General features: G+C 42.7%; 1 protein-coding gene across 1 annotated transcript in view; it reads right to left on the reverse strand.

The window, feature by feature from the left end:
- The window catches only part of LOC135221255 (trafficking protein particle complex subunit 10-like), a 432,269-nt gene that overhangs the window by 167,934 nt on the left and 244,523 nt on the right, over positions 1-19,812 (reverse strand). The window contains 1 exon segment of the mRNA XM_064259071.1: positions 9,919-10,101. Coding sequence (XP_064115141.1) covers positions 9,919-10,101 — 183 coding nt within the window.

The raw sequence follows: 19,812 nt of genomic DNA on the forward strand, positions 1-19,812 counted from the left end.
ACATAGCAAGGGAGCTTGTGGTTCGCTTGAGATGCGAATAGATCTACTTGGAGACCCAGAACACTCCGGCGTATCCACTGGAATGACTTGTTGTCCAGGGACCACTCTGATTCTAGAGGAACTGATCGAGACAGGGCGTCTGCTATCACGTTCCTTACTCCCACTAAATGGGTGGAGGATAGGTGCCATTTGTGCTTGGTTGCTAGAGAGAAAATGGTTATCATGACGTGGTTCACGTGTTTTGATTTGGATCCTCCCCTGTTGATGCAGTGCACTACCACTGCACTGTCCAAGACCAGCTTTATATGAGAGTTCTTTGCTGGAAGAAGCCTCTTCAGAGTGAGAAATACTGCCATGGCTTCCAATACGTTTATGTGAAGCTGGCGGAACTGCGATGACCATGTTCCTTGAACCTTCTTGAACTGGGAATATCCTCCCCACCCGCTTAGCGAGGCGTCTGTGTGGATAACCAGCGCCGGAGGGGGATATTGAAGAGGAACTGACTTGGATAGGTTCTTTGTCTCCGCCCATGGACGGAGACGATTGCGAAGAATCTGCGGGATTACTGACAACTTGTCTCGAGATTTGACATTTGCTCTTGAGCGCCAAACTCGATTTATGTCTTTCAGTTTTGCTTTTAACAGAACATCTGTTACTGATGCAAACTGGAGTGAACCTAGGATCCTTTCCTGGTTTCTCCTTGATGCTCGTTTGCACTTGAGGAATTGCCTTACTGTCTTGGCTATTTCTTTCCTTTTGACCACAGGAATTGACAGATTGTGGGAGGTCAAGTCCGACTGAATGCCGAGCCATTGAAAACGAGACTCCGGAGTGAGTCTGGACTTTGTCCTGTGTATTTGGAACCCCAGATGTTCCAGAAATTGGATTACTTTGTTTGTGGCTCTGAGGCATTCCTCGACGGTTGGTGCCCAAATCAACCAATCGTCGAGGTACGCTACTACCATTATCCCTTGTGATCTCAGTTGTTGCACTACTACTTCCGCTATTTTCATGAATACCCTGGGGGCTACGTTCAGCCCGAAGGGCATCACTTTGAAAGAGAATGCCTGGTCTTCCAACTTGAAGCCTAGGTATGGCCGGAAGTGTCTCGCTACTGGGATATGACAATATGCGTCTGTAAGATCGATAGAGGTGGTGACGGCCCACGGGGAAGTAAGGTCCGCACCTGCGAGATGGTCAGCATTTTGAACTTGTCGCAACGAATGAATAAGTTTAGCTGGGACAAGTCTAAGATTATTCTTCTTTTTGATGAGCCTTTCTTTGGCACGCTGAATAAGCGTCCTTGAAACTTTAAATGCTTGACTCTTGACACTACCCCTTTCTGAAGGAGCTCTTGCGCATAATCTGTCAATTCCTTTGTTGGTAGTTGAAGGAATGATTTGGATGAAGGGGGACCTTTGAGCCTACTCCATCCCAGCCCTTTGGACACAATGCTCTGTGCCCAATTGCTGAACCCCCACCTGTGACGGAAGAGGAACAGCCTCCCTCCTACCTGAGGGTTCTCACTGCTGTTGTGCAGGGTGTGCTCCGCGCCCTCCACGGAAGTGCTTCCCCGTTGTTTGCCCTTCCGCCGCCCCTCTGGCGAAAGGAACCCCTAGCCCTGCTTCCCCTTGCGAACCTGTTAATGGTTTGGAAGGTTTGACTTTCAAAAAGAGGGTTGAAAGCCGGGGAAACTGCATAGGAGGTCGAGGGTTGGCTTTGTGGAGCCAACAGGAGGATGGGCTGGTTTTGCCCCTTTGCAGTTGTCGGTTGTGCGGGTTGAGAGACCGGAACTGCGTGTACAAAGTGTTGCTGCTGCTGCTTTTGATAGAGCTGGAACCTCTTGGTCTTCTTTAACTTCTAAGCACTAGCAGGAGGATTCTCCGGTTTCCTCTTGCTGGAAAGACCCCATCGAGCTCTTAGACTTTGGTTAAGTCTAGTTGCTTCATGCTGTACCTCGTTCACAGCTGATTCTGGGAAGAGGTCAGCCCCCCAGATGGTGGAAGAAAGCAGCTTGTTCGGTTCATGCCGAATTGTAGCTTCTTGCAGGACACGTTTCCTACAGTTTCTTCTAGCTACTACAAACGCGTACAGGTCCGACTGTACCGTCTGTGTCTGTGACTTTGCTAGGAGCTTAAATAGAGGCTCTGTACCGTAAGTCAATGCAGCAACCTCTGTCATTACTAGCGAATTCAGAGTCCTGCCTAACCTTGTCCTCACCTCGAATTCGGCTTGGATAAGGTTATCCGGTAACCTAGGGAGTCTCTCACCGAACTGATCCATGGCACAGTCCGGTTTGAGTTTTCCTACCTTGAAAGTAGCTGGCAGGTCTTCCCAGAGTTCCCCAAAAGCTGGAAAGAGAGGGGATGTCAGGTCTGATTCCTTAAGCTGAGGAAGGGGTTCATCCTTCATGGCAGCTTGTATGGTGATCTCTGCTATCTTTGTTGTGAAGGGGAGTGGTGCCTCCTCCTCCGTAGCAAAGATTGTTAAAGGACTTTTAAATGCCTGGAGTTTGGAGTTAGTACAGTCCCAATCCTCCAGGCAACGTACCCACTCCCTTTGAGCCTGATCCCGATGTACAAAACAGTCTCCTTAGGGAACTCGTCTTCTCTATTCAAGGCTGCCTCCGTTAGCCTAGCATACCCCATGAAAGGAGGTAGTAGGCCGGTGGGATGGAACTCAAAGTCCTTGATACGACGAGTTCCATAGTCCGGGATGGAGATCATGCCATCCTTGAAGGGAGCAAAGGCTGCTACCCTCCAAGAATTGCTCATAGAGAAGGCGGGAAGGGTGTTGTAGTCAGGCAACGAGGCAACTCCGGCGCCTGCTACAGGGAGAACGGCTTGAGGTGCTTGGCTCAGCCCTGCCAGCTGATTCTCCTGGTCCGTCAGACGCTCAGAAATATTCTGAATCGACTGGCAGGACTGAGTCAAAGTGGTGGAGATCTGTGAAAACATTTGGTTGAATCTTGTGTTCATCAAAGATCCGACCATGTCTCCTACCTGCTGCATGACCCCTGCCGTAAAAGCAACGGGATCGAAGGGACCAACAGGACTGGCCCCGACAGGGGTCACCGGAGGAGCTCCGACAGAGGGAGAAGGTACTGGCTCGGCAGGAGCGCGGGCCTTCTCTTTAGAGGATTTACCTCTTGACCCTTTTGAGTGCGAAGATGAGGCCTTCGCCTTCTCTGCTCCTGGATGGTGAGCCGGAGACTTACGAGAAGATGAAGAAGACGACGCCTTCTTAGACGACGTCTTCTGCAGGGTCTTCTGCTCTCTTTGTCCCTTGACTTTGGAGACTACTGAGGCAGTAGGCGTCCTATCGGGGATCTCTGATCCCGTGAAGCCTTGGAAGGAAGATGATGAAGGGACAGGAGAAGATAATCCAGAAGCGTCCAAGGGAAGCCCTTGGGCGCCTAGCAAACCTACCTCAACCAATAACTCACCCCCACCTACCGTCATTGGCTCAATGTTAAGGTCTAGAGTCGCAGCGTCCGCCGCGATGTCCTGGCCTCCTCCCTCCATCAGGGCCTGCTCCATCTGTTGTTGGATAGTGGCAATTGTCGGAGCTGCCGCAGCAGGGTCCACATACCCAGTCGACTTGCCGCCTGGGAAGATCTGGACAGCCAACTTCTTATCTAGGATGTAAGGCTGCCCCTTCGGCGCGTTTTTGCCGAAGCCACCTACCCAGGCTCTAAGGGTAGCCGACGCGGCGTCCTTAACGGCGGCAGCCTGAAAGAGAGGGTCATTGTAATCCTTACAACGAAGCCCCAAGGACGAATCATTAACATTTGACACGTATAACAATATAGCATTAGAACGCAAATTCTGTGATCGTATATACCAGGAAAGAGAAAAACGCTACTCCGGTATATAATTACTCCGTCCGAAAACTGTTCCACCAGCTCGAAGCAGATGGAGCAGGCTTCGTGGTGCCAGACGATCAGGCCGTGATGGCGGACAGCACAGGGAGCATGAGACCTGCAGACTTCATGCCCGCAGGGGTCCTGGAGGACGGCGTTGCACCCGGCCTCCTGACAGTTAGTAGCCTGTAAGTGGATAGATACATAAGTATCAACGTTATACACTAACAGGACCCATTAGTATGCTCCGTTGCATGCCGGAGTAGTATAAAATTTTTGGGCATAACCCCCCCCTGTAATCCGTGTGGAAGAAGGTCCATGGGACCTGGTAACTGGTTGAAATACCCCGGTGTACACCGGAGAGGATTAAGTAGACCAGATACGTTTCATACACCAATAATTGAGTTTCAAGGAGGAGTACACCACGCCGGAGAACGAGAGAGGATTACACATAAATAAAACTAGATAAATAAAATAAAATAGTTTGGAGCGTGTAGCTCCGTCGTAAAAGCCCCCTCCGGCAACCGCCGGGGCGCCCGGATAGCAAGCGGGCGCTCCGTCAGCAGACGAAGGGACTAGATACATAACGGGGAAAGCATGTAAACCAACCGATACCTCTTCCCCTACGATAGCTGGCGGAGCCAGCTACCCCTCCGCCAACCGCCGGGGTGCCTGGATAGCAAGCGGGCGCTCCGTCAGCAAACGAAAGGATATGAAACATCAAAGAAGAAAGGAGGGGGGAAGAGGAATCGTAGCACAAATAATGCCAGAGAAGAACTGATGCAAACAGAGGGGGGTGGCCAACCTCCCCCTGACCACACCGGAGCCCCCCGGAGCTCAAAGAGAACATGTGCGAAGCCACAGTACTCCCTGCTGTCCAAAACTCTCGTGACCCCCCTAACAGGGGGGAGGGGGGAGAAGAGCTCGGATGGTTGCTATAGCGACCGTAAGCAAGCAAGGACAGAACCCCCCCCTCCACAAGGGAGGAGGGGAAGGGGACTGGGACTAGGGCAATCAGTGGCTCGATGCGATCGCAAGTGGACCAAGAGGTGAATGCAACAAAACAGCCTAGGTCGAGCGACCACATGAGCTCGAGAGGACCAAAAGGCGATAATGCAACAAAACTGATCGCAAATGGACCGAGAGGTGATAATGCAACAAAACCGCCTAGGCTAAATTGATCGCCCTAACATGCAAACCCCTAAAAATAAAATACAAATACATCGTAAATAGAGAGAGAGGGAAATCATGAGTGAGAGAGAAAAGGGACGTCCAGAAGTAGGCTAGTTCCCCTAAGGAAAAAAAGCTGACTGCTCAAAAGCTAGCCTTAGCCGACACTTAAAACGGAGGGCAACAGCCAGGATGCTGGACTGGAAAACGTAAAAAGTAATCACTCAGAAGCCTAAACACCTAGACAAGGAGACATGCATGCATGAACTCTAATCTAAGTTATAGGCAACAGATTTCCGAATAATACGATGTAAAATAATAAATAAGTAATAAAAGTTGGGAACTTGTGTATCACGTGATAGAACCTATAAATAAAGGTAAAAATACACTGGATAGATACCACGGTATGGGGGACTGAGGAATCTAACCGAACATGAGGCGAGCCGGCAAGGCCGCCATGTGCCAGACCAGGTGACTATTATCGAACCTAAAAAACGGTAAAAATAGCTCCTGGCTGACAAAAAACTAGTGTAAAACCTTTCGGGGTACTTAACTGAGCTGCGGCGATAGCTGCAAGTTCCATGGCGAAAATAATCCAAGGGAAAAGTGCACAAAAAACAGAGAGGAAAAAAGGGCACGTGCTACCAAGTTCGCTAACGAAAAAGGATGGCCACCAGAGGCCCTGCAGTCGGCGTGCTGGGTAGCGTAGTAGTAGTAGTTGCTGACTCCGACTGTGTATCAGCTCTTTCAGGAGGGGGATTCTGATGAAGGAGAATTCTAAATGACAAGAGGTTCGTGGTAGTGGTCTCACTCGCCCCAGATGCCATACCGACACCCTCTTTTTATTTAGGGTGAGCGAGTCAGTTATTCTGACATCCTCCTGAATTTATTTTTTCTCTGGTATAATGTTAGTATCATTTACCCAGAAATAATGAACTTAAGGATTATTTCACAAAGCGACACGAACTGAGCCCAGAAAAGGAGCCAAAAAATGAACTCTTAATCATGAAAACTAAGCGCACTGTGATTTTTTGAAAAAATAGTTTTTCCGCTTCCGCGCTCACTCCGAGACCCCCCCGCCAAATGGGAGACAATTTTTATTATACCCCCTCAGCGTAAGAGGGTTAAGCAGAAGGAAGCCATCAAAGCAGCTGCACCTTCCAAGGGCATAACTATTTTGTCTAGCAAGAGGAGCCATGTGCACGACGAGATGGAGAGGCTGCTTCATGTATGGATAAAAGACAAAGAAATCGCTGACGATACGATAACCAAGATGGCAATCTGCCACAAGGCCAGTGCTATTTTCCGCGATTTGATTGCCCAGGCCGAAGACGACGGAGGAGAAGGAACATCGACACCAACCCTAGACTTCAAGGCTTCTCATGGTTGGTTTGAAAAATTCCGGAAACGGACTGGCATCCATTTGGTGGTGCGGCATGGGGAGGTGGCCAGCTCGGACACAAAAGCGGCCCAAGCCTTTAGTAAGACGTTCAACGAGATGACGATCAAGGAGGGCTACAGTTCTCAGCAAGTCTTCAACTGTGATGAGACTGGCCTTTTTTGGAAAAAAATGCCTTGTCAGATACATCACACAGGAAGAGAAGAAGCTACCCGGGCATAAGCCTATGAAAGACAGGCTTACGCTCGCACTTTATTCGAAAGCCAGTGGGGATTGCAAGGTGAAGCCCCTACTTGTCTATCATTCCGAGACTCCTCGAGCCTTCAAGACCCACAAAGTGCTAAAGGAGAAGCTTCCAGTGATGTGGAGGGCTAATGCGAAAGCCTGGGTAATGAGACTTTTGTTCACGGACTGGGTAAATCTGTGTTTCGGCCCGACAGTGAAGAAATTCTTGGAAGAGAAGCGCCTCCCTCTGAAACGTCTGTTGTTGTTGGACAATGCCCCTGCTCACCCTCCTGGCCTCAAGGAAGATATCCTAGCAGAGTATTCTTTTATCAAGGTTCTTTATCTTCCACCTAACATCACCCCTCTCCTCCAGCCCATGGACCAGCAAGTGATATCGAACTTCAAGAAGCTGTATACGAAACATCTTTTCAAGAGATGTTTCGACATCACCGATACCACAAACCTCACCTTGCGTGAATTTTGGAAGGAGCATTTCGATGTTGTGATATGCATCCGACTCATCGATCAAGCTTGGCAGGAGGTTTCGAGGTGAACCTTGAATTCTTCGTGGAGGAAACTCTGGCCTGATGCCATATCCGCCCGAGACTTCGAGGGATTCGACGTGGGCGAAGCTTACAGATTCAGAAACAGTTGACGATCCTGAAACTGTTTTGCAACTAGATCTTGACGAGATCGTTGCACTTTGCAAGTCCATGGGGCTGGTCGTTGCCGAGGACGACATCAATAGCCTTCTCCAGGAGCACCAAGAGCAGCTTACGACGGATGACCTGAAGGAGTTGGAGGCCATGCAACATAACGTCATTCAAGAAGAGTTCTCTAGCAGTGGCGAGGAGGAGGAGGAAGACGACCCTATGACAATGGCAGAAATTAAAAATGCTCTAGCTGCTTTTCATAAGGTGCAATCATTTGTAGAAAAAAGACACCCCGAAAAGGGTTACACAGGTCGTATGCTTGAGTCATTTCAGGAACATTGTGAAAAGTAGGCAAAAGCAATCTTCCTTGGATAGTTATTTTTTAAGGAGGCCTTTAGTATGAGTAAGCAAAAAGGAAGATCCAATTGATACTACGAAAAAGCAGAAAGTTGAAAGTGGTGAAGAAATTGAAATTTTGTAAAAAAAAAAAAAAAAAAAAAAAAAAAAAAAAGCAAGCAAGCGTAAAGTATAAAAGAGTAAAAATGTAAAAATAAAAAAAAAATAAAAATTTAATTTAAAGTTTTTTGTAAAGTTAAGTGTTATGGTTTTGTTAATGTGTTTCGTAAAGTTTAGTCTATGTTTCCTGACATTTTTTAATGTGTTTCGTAAAGGTAAGTATACGTATTGACAAGTTTTCTGCCGTTTGTCCTCCTCCTCTGTCGCCACTTTCGGAGATAGCCTCACTCGAAAGCTAAGGTTCCACATTTTACTACATACGTACGTATGTACGTACAGTATTTCTTGTATACCATGTACACTAATACACTTTATTTACAGGTACTATGTAGTACATATTAGTAGTACGTATTAAGTTGGGTATTGAATGGTCCAAATAGTTGTATTTCAATGTTTATTGGTCAATTTAGCCTTATTATAAAATTTACTGGGGTGTTTTTGTAGGGCTTGGAACGAATTAGGCAATTTACATGTAAAATGCAGTTCAAGATACGAAAAGCTCAGGTTACGAAGTCCGCCTTGGAACGGATTAACTTCGTATATTGAGGTACCACAGTAGTGAAAACGGGCAAAGAACCAGGTAAAAGGCTGAGAGAGGGCAACCTTGACTCTCATCCAGGCAGTTAAGAAAAAGACTCAACGCTGTAGCGTAGTGCGTGGTCTGTGACCAGTTTTCACTCGATATATGCACGTGTTGCCAGATCTCACAAGATTCCTTCCTTTTTCATCGATTTTTTACTGGATCCAGCTAGGCACTTGAAAATTATCCTACTGTTAAGACCAAAGGTTTGCTAACGTATGAACAGTGTTATTTTTATATCATTTATTTCCATTATATTTAAAAAGGCAGTGGACGGCTTTTTGTTGGTTATGTACTTGTATTAACCTTTCATTATCTTTGATGTGTCTACATTCCACGTTCTGTGTTGGATATATGTTGATTAATTTTTTTTCTGGTATAGCAACTTGATTTTGTTTTTGGCGGTTTTTAGGAATAGAAATCTTGAATAGTTATATGGCCAAATGAGGTAATAAAAATGCACCACTGTGGGATTCATTCAGAATTTTTTTGTCTTTTTAGTCCTTGTTTTATTATGCTGTTTGTGTATTAGAACTGTTATATTTTTCAGTATTGGTGGCTAACTGTTGAATTGATAGGAGGTTGAGAGGATTACTTTTATCTATTTTAGAATTACTGTTTATTATGTATGGTTCCATTGTTATGATATTGGAGTTTACCAATTGGATTTTATTAGTTTTCTTTTTGAATTTCTGTGCAACAATGGGTATTCTGAATTTGATATTTTATTTGGAACAGGATGTTTCTTTGTAGCATTTACATTGTTTGAAGATGTACTAGGGAGATTTGGGAGTGACATTTCAATAGTCATCAACTGTGCGTGAATCTTTCCATTATGGGGTCCAGGAGTTTAACTTAAATCTTTAGGTTTATTTTCCATAAAGACTGGGAGAAAAAAATGTGTAAATCTTGAGAAGATGTCATTGGCTTTTTATGAAGTTCAATCTTCTGCTGATGGCGCAAGTGGGAACTGACTCCAATAGGTCCACATCGCTACCCTATCCCAAAAAGGGATGGCGTAATATAATTAGTATGGCCCAAGTGTAAGCAAAACGCGCTTTCTAAGACTGAAGGTATTACAATAATACCACAGTCATCCCCATCCTATTCACATTATAGGCAAACCAGACAGAATGCCACGAGTCCTATTCCTAGAACTAGACACCCCCTGGAATCCATGATCCAACTCCACAGAATAGTTCTACCTCAAAAAAACATGTCCAAACATTGTCATGTAAGTGATGGTTCTACCACAGTTCCCACTAATTAGCTTCAGATTTAACTCCACTTCAAGCCATATTTTCCTATTCATCAGATTTTGTAAATTTTGACATAGGTGGTAAAATCCACAAATAATAATCCTAAAATATATAATAATATATGGGACTCTTGGGTTTGAGCAAAGGAAAAATTAATTCAAGAAATTTGAGAGCTCCCCCTCACCATGTCAAGGGGGTCCCAAGTTGAGGGAGCCATTTTCTAAGAAAACTAACAAGACACAAAAACACATTACCTTAGAACTTTATGTGAATTTGAGCAAGTGACAGCAGCTGATGAAAGGGATTTATCTTGTTTATATTCCAAATGCAGACTCATATGAAGAGGCTGTGTCATCAAGTTGAATTTAGCAGTATCTGTTTCTAAGCTGTCTGAAGGCCCACTCTGATGCTCTGAGTCTCCTGAATTTGATCCACTTCTGTAATAATAATAATAATAATAATAATAATAATAATAATAATAATAATAATAATAATAATAACCTAATAATAATAATAATAATAATAATAATAATAATAACCAATAATAACAAAAACAACAAGAATCTAATAAATAATCCTAATAATAAATAATGTAATAATGAATAATAATGTAACAATGTAATAATAATAATAATAATAATAATAATAAACAATAATAACAACAACAATAATAATAATAATAATAATAATAATAATAATAATAATAATAATAATAATAATGATGATGATGATGATGATGATGATGATGATGATGATGATGATAAGAATTCCACCTCTTTGAAATTGTTCATTCATGGTTTCACTTTGTAAATGCTTAACACCTCAAGGAACATTAAATCTTCTTTTAATGATAAAGGATCCAAGGCTTTGATGCTCAATTCTGGTAGCAAGTTCTCCTGACTAGTGATTAAAAATACCACCTCCTGTAGGTGGCAGGAGACACTTTAAGAGGTATCTGACAGCTGGGCACTTGTATATATTGTTCCATATCTTCCATCTCTAGATGGTGTCTGACAGGGGTACAGGGTGGTTTCTGGAGAGCAGTTCTAATGTTCTTTGCTTACTGAAATAGGTGACCAAGGTGGTGGAGACATTTTATGTTCTTTTGAGCATTTTTTTTAAAATAAATTATCAGATTGAGGTGGTGGAGACATTCTCATTGATAAGGAAGATTCCCCTAATTTTCAATTTATAAGACAAACAAAGAACATCAGAAATGCTCCTGGGAAATAACTATGCAGCCCCAGGAAACGCCCTCAAGGGAGAACTTTATATGTATATGGACAAGTGCCCCAGTTAGGGGCCCTTATGTCTTCACGGGTATGACAACAACCCACTCCACAGTCCTTCTGTCCTTTCACCTTCAAAAAGGCTTGTAAAAATAATCAGGTGCCAGGCACTTATTAAGATCATCTCAGCTAAAGTCTTGGACTCTACTCTCAATATAAGATAAATCAAGTCTTCTTGGGGTGCCATACATCTATAAACTGAAATTAAGAAATGCTGTTAAAACAGTCAGAACTACCACCTACTATCACACACTGTTTCATTAACATTATCTGATGTAGAATTCTTACCCATCATACATGGCTTCAATAAATAAAGATAAATCAATTTTTGGTCTTTAAACTCTGAACCGTGGCCTTGAAAAAGACACATTAAAATATTATAGGGAGAGAAATAACCACCTGCCCACAAGGTATACAATGCCTAAATTTCAAATTAAAATAACAATAAAATGAACCTATACCTTAACCCCTTCAACACCGAATGCAATACTGTATACTGTAGTCCTTTTGGTACTGTATTTCATATTTCATGTATATAAAAACTTTCCTAGGTCACATTTCATCAAAATTTTCTCCTTACTAATACGTGGTGTTTAAACACAATATTTAGATAAAAATAATTAGTGGGAAGAACAATAAACAGCAATAAATACTAATAATAATAGCAATATACCTCTATTCTGTTATCATAGAGCTAAGTAAGTAAACTGATTTCATTCCACATTCTTGAAGAAGTTATGCATGTCTGAGGTTAATCTTGAAGCCAAATTGTGACCAATTTGATCTAATCATCAAGAAAAGTGGCTACTGTCCAAAATGGATCTTGAATGTAGATAAAGCCAGACTTTTGCAAGAAAATCCTTAAAAGGTCCTACATGCACAAAGAGGATAAAATTTTGCCCAGTTTCAAGGTTCTTAAGGGGGTTTACATTGCTGTTGGGAGGAAATAACACTGGGTTCAAAGTAAAGCCTTTACTTATCTACTACTCAAGAGACCCCATTTGCACTGAAGTAGGTAAGATTACGCTGCTCGTTTATCGTTGTGTAAATAACAAGGCATGGATGATGGAAGCTTTATTTGAGGACTGGTTCATCAACTGCATCATCCCTTCAGTCATTCATTACTGTCTGGAAAATAGTGTCCCCTTTAAAATAATCTGTATGCATGATAATACCATAAGCCACCCATATTATTATCTTAATAATCTACACCCCGATTTACATACTCAGAACCCCCTCTAAAAATGCTTATAACTGCCTATCTTAAAAGTTTAAATACCAAATGTATATCTTAACCCTTAAACGCCGAAGCGGTATTTTAAAAATCGTCTCCCGTATGCTGGCGGCATTCGCGAGTGAGCGCCGAAGCGGAAAAAATGCTTTTTTCAAAAAATCACAGTACGCTTAGTTTTCAAGATTAAGAGTTCATTTTTGGCTCCTTTTTTGTCATTGCCTGAAGTTTAGTATGCAACCATCAGAAATGAAAAAAATATCATTATCATATATAAATAATGCGATATATGACGGCATGAAAAAAATTTCATATATAATTGTATACAAATCGCGCTGTGAGCAAAAAGGTTAAAGCTAACGAGTTCATTTTTTTCTTCGTTGTAATGTACACTAAATTACAATCATTTTGGTATATAACACATTGTAAAACGATCAAGACAACACAGAAAAAATATGATCACGAAATGATGCATGAATTCATAACACGTGGACGTAAAAAAAAGCCGTATTCAAAAATTCACCATAAATTGAAATATTGTACTAGAGACTTCCTGTTTGTTGCAAAATGAAGGTAATTGATTGAATATTACTAGACTGTAAGTGTAGTAGCTTACAATTGCAGTTTTCGACCATTTCGGTCGAGTTAAAGTTGACCGAAGGACAAATTTTTTCTATTTATCGGTATTTATATGAAAATATTTTAAAACTGATAAAAGCTATAACCATAGGTTGTTTTTAGTTGTATTTTACATGAAATAGCGCACTTTTTCATATATAAAACTTTATGAAACGGCTAATTTAAAATGGTGCAAACATTACGACAATCAGACGAAAAAATTTAAGATTTTTCGGAAGAGTTATCACGTGGACGTAAGGAAAAAGTTTATTTCATAAATTCAACATAAATCGAAATATTGTGCTAGAGACTTCCAATTTGTTGCAAAATAAAGGTAAATGATTGAATATTACTAGAATGTAATAGTTTTAGCTTACAATTGCGTTTTTCGACCATTTCGGTCGAGTCAAGTTGACCGAAGGTTGAAATTTTGGCACTTATCGTTATTTATATGAAAATATTTCAAAACTGATAAAAGCTACAACGATGGGTTGTTTTTAGTTGTATTCTACATGAAATTGCACTCATTTTTATATATAAAACTTTATGTAATAGTTAATTTAAAATGGTGCAAACATTACGACAATCGGACGAAAAAATGTCTGATTTTTTTCTAAAGTGTTACTGTGTGGACGTAAGGAAAAATGTTTTTTTTCATAAATTCACCATAAATCAAAATATTGTGCTAGAGACTTCCAATTTGATGTAAAATAAAGGTAAATGATTGAATATTATTAGAATATAAGAGTTTCAGCTTACAATTGCGTTTTTTACCATTTCGGTCTAGTTAAAGTTGACTGAAGGTTGATATTTTGGAACTTATTGTTATTTATATATGAAAATATTTCAAAACTGATAAAAGCTACAACCATAGGTTGTTTTTAGTTGTATTCTACATGAAACTGCGCATATTTCCACATATAAAACTTTATGTAACGGCTAATTTAAAATAGTGCAAACATTACGACAATCGGACGAAAAAATTTATGATTTTTTCGGAAGAGTTACCGCGCGGACGTAAGGAAAAAGTTTTTTCATAAATTCACCATAAATCGAAATATTGTGCTAGAGACTTCCAATTTGTTGCAAAATTAAGGTAAATGATTGAATACTATTACTAGAATATAAGTGTTTTAGCTTACAATTGCGTTTTCTGGGCTCAGTCTGTGTCGCTCCGTGAAATGTCCCTTTAGCACACATTTCTAAGGCATAAATATTGCTATAATACCAGAGAAAAAAGCTAATATGGAAATGCCAGAGTATTCTGGCTCGCTCACCTTATTTAAGGTGTCGGTATGGTTTCTGGGGCGAGTGAAACCACTACCAGAGGTCCTTTGCCATTTGGATTCATCCTTCTTCAATATTCCTCATCTACAGAGGAACCGATCTAAGGCCCACTACCCGCTACCGTTATGGCTAGCGCCTCTGACGTCATTCCTTTCGATAGCACGACCCACACCACACAGTTTTTTCTTCTCTGTGTTATGTTTTCGTGGAATTTCTTCCCCCATCATCATGGAACGTCAAGCTGTTGCTGCATCCAAGTTAAGTACTGCTATTAATGGTTGACACTATTTAGGGGCTGCCCTGGGCACGTTTAACCGAATTATTTAGGTTTTTATAAGACGGCGTCCCATGCGGCACCATCCCCACGCCGCCATTCACGGCTCGCTCCCGTGTGTTACTTGTTTCGTATCCCATTCGGTCCCCTATACCGTTTGGGCTCGATTCTTCGTTTAGCAGTACATTCTTATGATTTCAGTGATGCATTTATTGACGTTTTGTTATTTATCCACACGGGGGATGTTGTCCGAGCTCTCGCTCAGCTCGTAGCCTATGTTGTTTCCTTTCAGCTTAGAATTTCATGCATGCATGTTTCGCTTAGTTGTCAGGTCTCTTCGTTAGGCGCCCTTACCGAAGGACCCTGGTTCTTCTCCTTTGTCCTTGAGCCACCCTGGCCGTCTGGCCCGCGTTTTTTCGTCACGGCATATAGGCTAGCTGCTCGGAGTCACCAGGCTTGACCATCCTTCCCGGTTGGCTCGGCCCAGCTTCTCCAGGACATCACTCTTTCTCTACCATCTAAATTTTCTTCCTTTCCCCCCATGTTAACCCTTAAACGCCGAAGCGGTAAAAAAAAAAATGTCTCCCGTGTGCCGGAGACGTTTCAGTGTGAGCGCGGAAGCGGAAAAATAATTTTTTTCAAAAAATCACAGCGCGCTTAGTTTTGAAGATTAAGAGTTCATTTTTGGCTCCTTTTTTGTCATTGCCTGAAGTTTAGTGTGCAACCATCAGAAATGAAAAAAATTATCATTATCATATATAAATAATGCGATATATGATAACGCAAAAACGAAATTTCATATATAATTGTATTCAAATTGCGCTGTGTGCAAAACGGTTAAAGGTAACAAGTTGCTTTTTTTTCCGTTGTAATGTACACTAAATTGCAATAATTTTGGTATATAACACATTGTAAAACGATAAAAGCAACACAGAGAAAATATTATCACAAAATAATGCATGAATTCGTAACGCGCGGACATAAACAAATATTTTTTTCAAAAATTCACCATAAATCTAAATATTTTCTTAGAGACTTCCAATTTCTTTCAAAATGAAGACAAATGATTGAATATTACTATACTGTAAGAATATTAGCTTACAAATGCAGTTTTTGACCATATCTGACGAGTTAAAGTTGACCGAATGTCAAATTTTTTTATATATATTTTTTTATATGCAATTATTTCGGAAATAAGAAAAGCTACAACTTTCAAATATTTTTCGTTTTATTCTACATGAAATTGCGCACATTTTCATATATAAAACTCTATGAAATGCTTAATATGAAATGGAGCAAATATTCCGAGAATGGGACTTACGCATTTCGGAGATTTGTGGCGGAGAATCCGCAAGCGGAGGGAAGGAAAGTTTTTTTTTTAAATTCACCATAAATTTAAATATTGTGCTAGAGACTTCAAATTTGTTTCACGATGAAGATAAATGACTGAATATTACTAGACTGTAAGAGTTTTATCTTACAATTGCGTTTTTTCGACCATTTCGGTAGAGTCAAATTTGACCGAACGTGGTTTTTTTTCTCTTTATCGTGATTTATATGCAAATATTTCAAAAAATGAGAAAAGCTACAACTTCAACTATTTTTTTTAATTATACATGAAATTGCGCACATTTTCATATATAAAACGTTATGTAACGGCTAATTTAAAATGGTGCAAACATTACCACAATCGCACGTATGATTTTTTCGGAAGAGAGTTACCGCTCCGCGGACATAAAGAAAATGTTATTTTTTTCATAAATTCACCATAAATCGAAATATTGTGCTAGAGACTTCCAATTTGTTGCAAAATGAAGGTAAATGCTTGAATATTACTAGAATATAAGCGTTTTAGCTTACAATTGCGTTTTTCAACCATTTCGGTAGAGTCAAAATTGACCGAAGGTTGAAAATTTGTCACTCATCATTTTTTATATGAAAATATTTCAAAATTGATAAAAGCTACAACCATGGGTTGTTTTTAGTTGTATTGTGCATGAAATTGCGCACATTTTCATATAGACAACTGTATGTAACGGCTAATTTAAAATGGTGCAAACATTACCATAATCACATGTATGATTTTTTTCGGAAGAGTTACCGCGCGGACGTAAGGAAAAAGTTTTTTCATAAATTCACCATAAATCGAAATATTGTGCTAGAGACTTCCAATTAGTTGCAAAATTAAGTTAAATGATTGAATATTACTAAAATATAAGAGTTTTAGCTTACAATTGCGTTTTTTGACCATTTCGGTAGTCAAAGTTGACCGAAGGTTGAAATTTTGGCACTTATCATTATTTATATGAAAATATCTCAAAACTGATAAAAGCTACAATCATGAGTATTTTTTTTTGTTGTTGTATTCTACATAAAAATGCGCACATTTTCATATATAAACAATCCATGTAACGGCTAATTTAAAATGGTAAAAAAATTATGTCAAAGTGACAAAATAATTTCCAAGATGTGTCACAGATACTTTTTAGTTCGGCAAGAAAGAAATTCGCACTTGCGCGCCTGCGTAACGATTGTAAACAAAACAACACCTTGATCCATGAACTCCCAGCATCCCCCAAGGCGCGTGATTCAAGAGTTTTGGCTGGTAGGCCTAAAAGTATTTTTCCACAAATTTTTAAAAAAACTTCTGTATGTCGACGTAAAATACGTCCAGTCGGCACCCGAGAGACAAAAAATGTCGACGTAAAATACGTCCAGTCGGCGTTTAAGGGTTAGGATAGGATGTGTATTTTATATGTAGCATGTTCTCTGAGTAGGCTTTGGTTGGCCTATAGGCCTCCTTTGATCGCCTGGCCTTTCTCACCGCGTGGATGATCACCCGGCCGAGAGAGTTCCAGGCGACCGCGTACGAGCCACCCCGCGTCGGCCCATCCAGTCCCTCTCCCTCCACCTTGGGGGGAGGTACGCTCGCTCACGCTGTCTCAGGCAGCCGATCCGAGCATCCTCCCTTCCCCTCGCTGGAGGGTTCTCGACGAACGGGCCAGCTTCCCTGCCGCTCCCCCCATTAGAGTAGGGGGGAAGCCCTGCTCAGCCGAGCCTCGGTTGGCCACCAGGCTCGGTTAAGCTCAGCTCTCCTCGGCTCTCGGGTCGCGTTTCCCTACCGTTAGTCACCATCCCCTACCGCTCCGGCGGATTCAGGACCCCGGCGCAGTCAGGTCCGCCTTAGGTTGGTGAACTATGGTGGAGGCTCCGGCCTCCCTTTAAGGGTACACTTGTTGCATGCATGTTCTTTTACATATAATTACATCCATTACCTTTAGTTTACGTTTATTGGCGGAGTCCCACAACCCCGCCAGGGATCATCTCCCAACTTATTCTAGTTTTAAGTTCCTCTACACCTCCGCCGTTTTACTTTCTTCCTGGTCTCCCCCTGCTCCTCACCTGCTGTTTGTTCGGACTACTCCTCTCTCCGGCGTATGGAATAGGTGGTTACCCTCATTACATTGTTCTCCGGCATCGCCGGAAACACACACTGTTTCAAGCGGTTCTACCAATCCTGTCGGATGCCTCACCACAATACACGGCCAAAGAGCAGGTAGAGACTGGACCTTGTTACTTATTAACACTGGAGCACTCCGGCGTCATGACATATCACAACCATGGACCTAGTCCGGAAGGTTAGTGGTGATACTCATGTATCATTTCACTTGCAGGTCACCCATTGTATGGAGTCTGGCTACAATGCCGTGCTTCAAGACCCCTGTGGGCACGAGGTCTGCCGGACCCACGCCACCTGCGCAATCCGTTTCAACGAGTCCCTCGTATGGTACCATGAGAGTTGCCTCATATGCTACGAGCTCGTAGATCAAGTCTCCTCTGCATCGGTCAGGGACTCTAGTCCCTTCGATCCTGAAGCTTTCACCGCAGGGTAATGCAATAGGTGGGTAACATGGTCGTTTCCATGATGAACGACAGGCTGGACCAGATGCTTGCTCGTATCTCCACCTCGTTCGCAGAATCCGGTCAGTCAATCCAAAACATATCGGAGCGACTGACAAACCAGGAAAACTTGCTGGCGGGCCTTAGGGATAATCCCCCAGCAGTTCTTCCTCTGGCAGCCACCAGAGTGGCACCTATGCCAGACTATAATACTCTCCCTCCCTTCACCATGAGCAATCCTTGGAGGGTCGCAGCCTTTGCCCCCTTCAAGGATGGAATGATCTCTATTCCTGATTGCGGAACTCGAAGAATTGAGGACTTTGAGTTCAACTCCGCCAATCTCCAACCACCTTTCATAGGTTAGGCTCGATTGACGGAGACGGCTCTGAGGAGAGAAGATAAAATCCCGAAGGAGACTGTCATCTACAGTCGGGAGCAGGCCCAGAGAGAATGGGTTAGATGCCTTGAAGAATGGGACTGTGTGAACACCAAACTTCAGGCTTTCAAAAGCCCATTCACCACCTTTGTGTCGGAGGAGGAGACACCGCTCCCCTTTACCACAAAGTTGGGAGGGTTGACGATTCAGGCCGCCATGAAAGACGAGCCTCTTCCCCAGCTGAGAGAGTCGGATCCAACATCTCCGCTCTTCCCAGGTTCTGAGGATCTCTGGGCCGATCTTCCAGCTTCCTTCACTGTCTGGAAGCTCAAACCGGACTGAGCTATAGAGCAGTTCGGGGAGCGACTACCAAGGCTACCAGATAACCTGATCCAAGCGGAGTTCGACGCTAGGACCAGGCTAGGGAGGACACTAAACGCCTTGGTTATGACAGAGGTTGCTGCCATTACCTATGGTACGGAGCCTCTGTTCAAAATCTTAGCGAAGGCTCAAACACAAACCGTACAGTCCGACCTGTACGACTTTGTGGTAGCTAGGCGTAACTGCAGGAAGCACGTCCTGCAGGAAGCCACAATAAGACACGAGCCGAACAAACTGCTCGCGTCACCCATCTGGGGAGCTGACCTCTTTCCCGCATCAGTGGTAAATGAGGTTCAGCACGAAGCGACCAGGTTCAATCAGAGCCTTAAGGTCTGCTGGGGACTTACTGGCAAGAGGAAGCCAGAAAGTACCCCCTCAAGTGCGAAAAAACTGAAGAAGCCTAGGAAGTTCACACCTTTCCAGGCTTCTCAGACACAACAGGTTGTCCAGGCGGTCCCGGTTTCACAAATGGTTCAAACGTCGACCTTGAAAAATCAGAACCAGCCCATCCTCCTGCTGACGTCCCAGAACCAGCCCTCGACCTCCTACGCCGTTTCCCCAGCCTTTAATCCTGTTTTTGAAGGACAGGCATTCCAAGCCTTCAACAGATTTGGAAGGGGAAATAGAGCTAGGGGTGCATTTTGCCAGAGGGGTGGCGGAAGGACACCCAACAGGGGGAGACACTTCCGTGGAGGGCACGGAGCATGTCCTGCCCAAACTCAGTGAGAACCCTCAGATGGGGATTCAGCAATTGGGCACAAAGCATTGTGTCCAAAGGGCTGGGATGGAGTT

This window comes from Macrobrachium nipponense, chromosome 2, assembly GCF_015104395.2.
Source record: "Macrobrachium nipponense isolate FS-2020 chromosome 2, ASM1510439v2, whole genome shotgun sequence".
NCBI classification, from domain to species: domain Eukaryota; kingdom Metazoa; phylum Arthropoda; class Malacostraca; order Decapoda; family Palaemonidae; genus Macrobrachium; species Macrobrachium nipponense.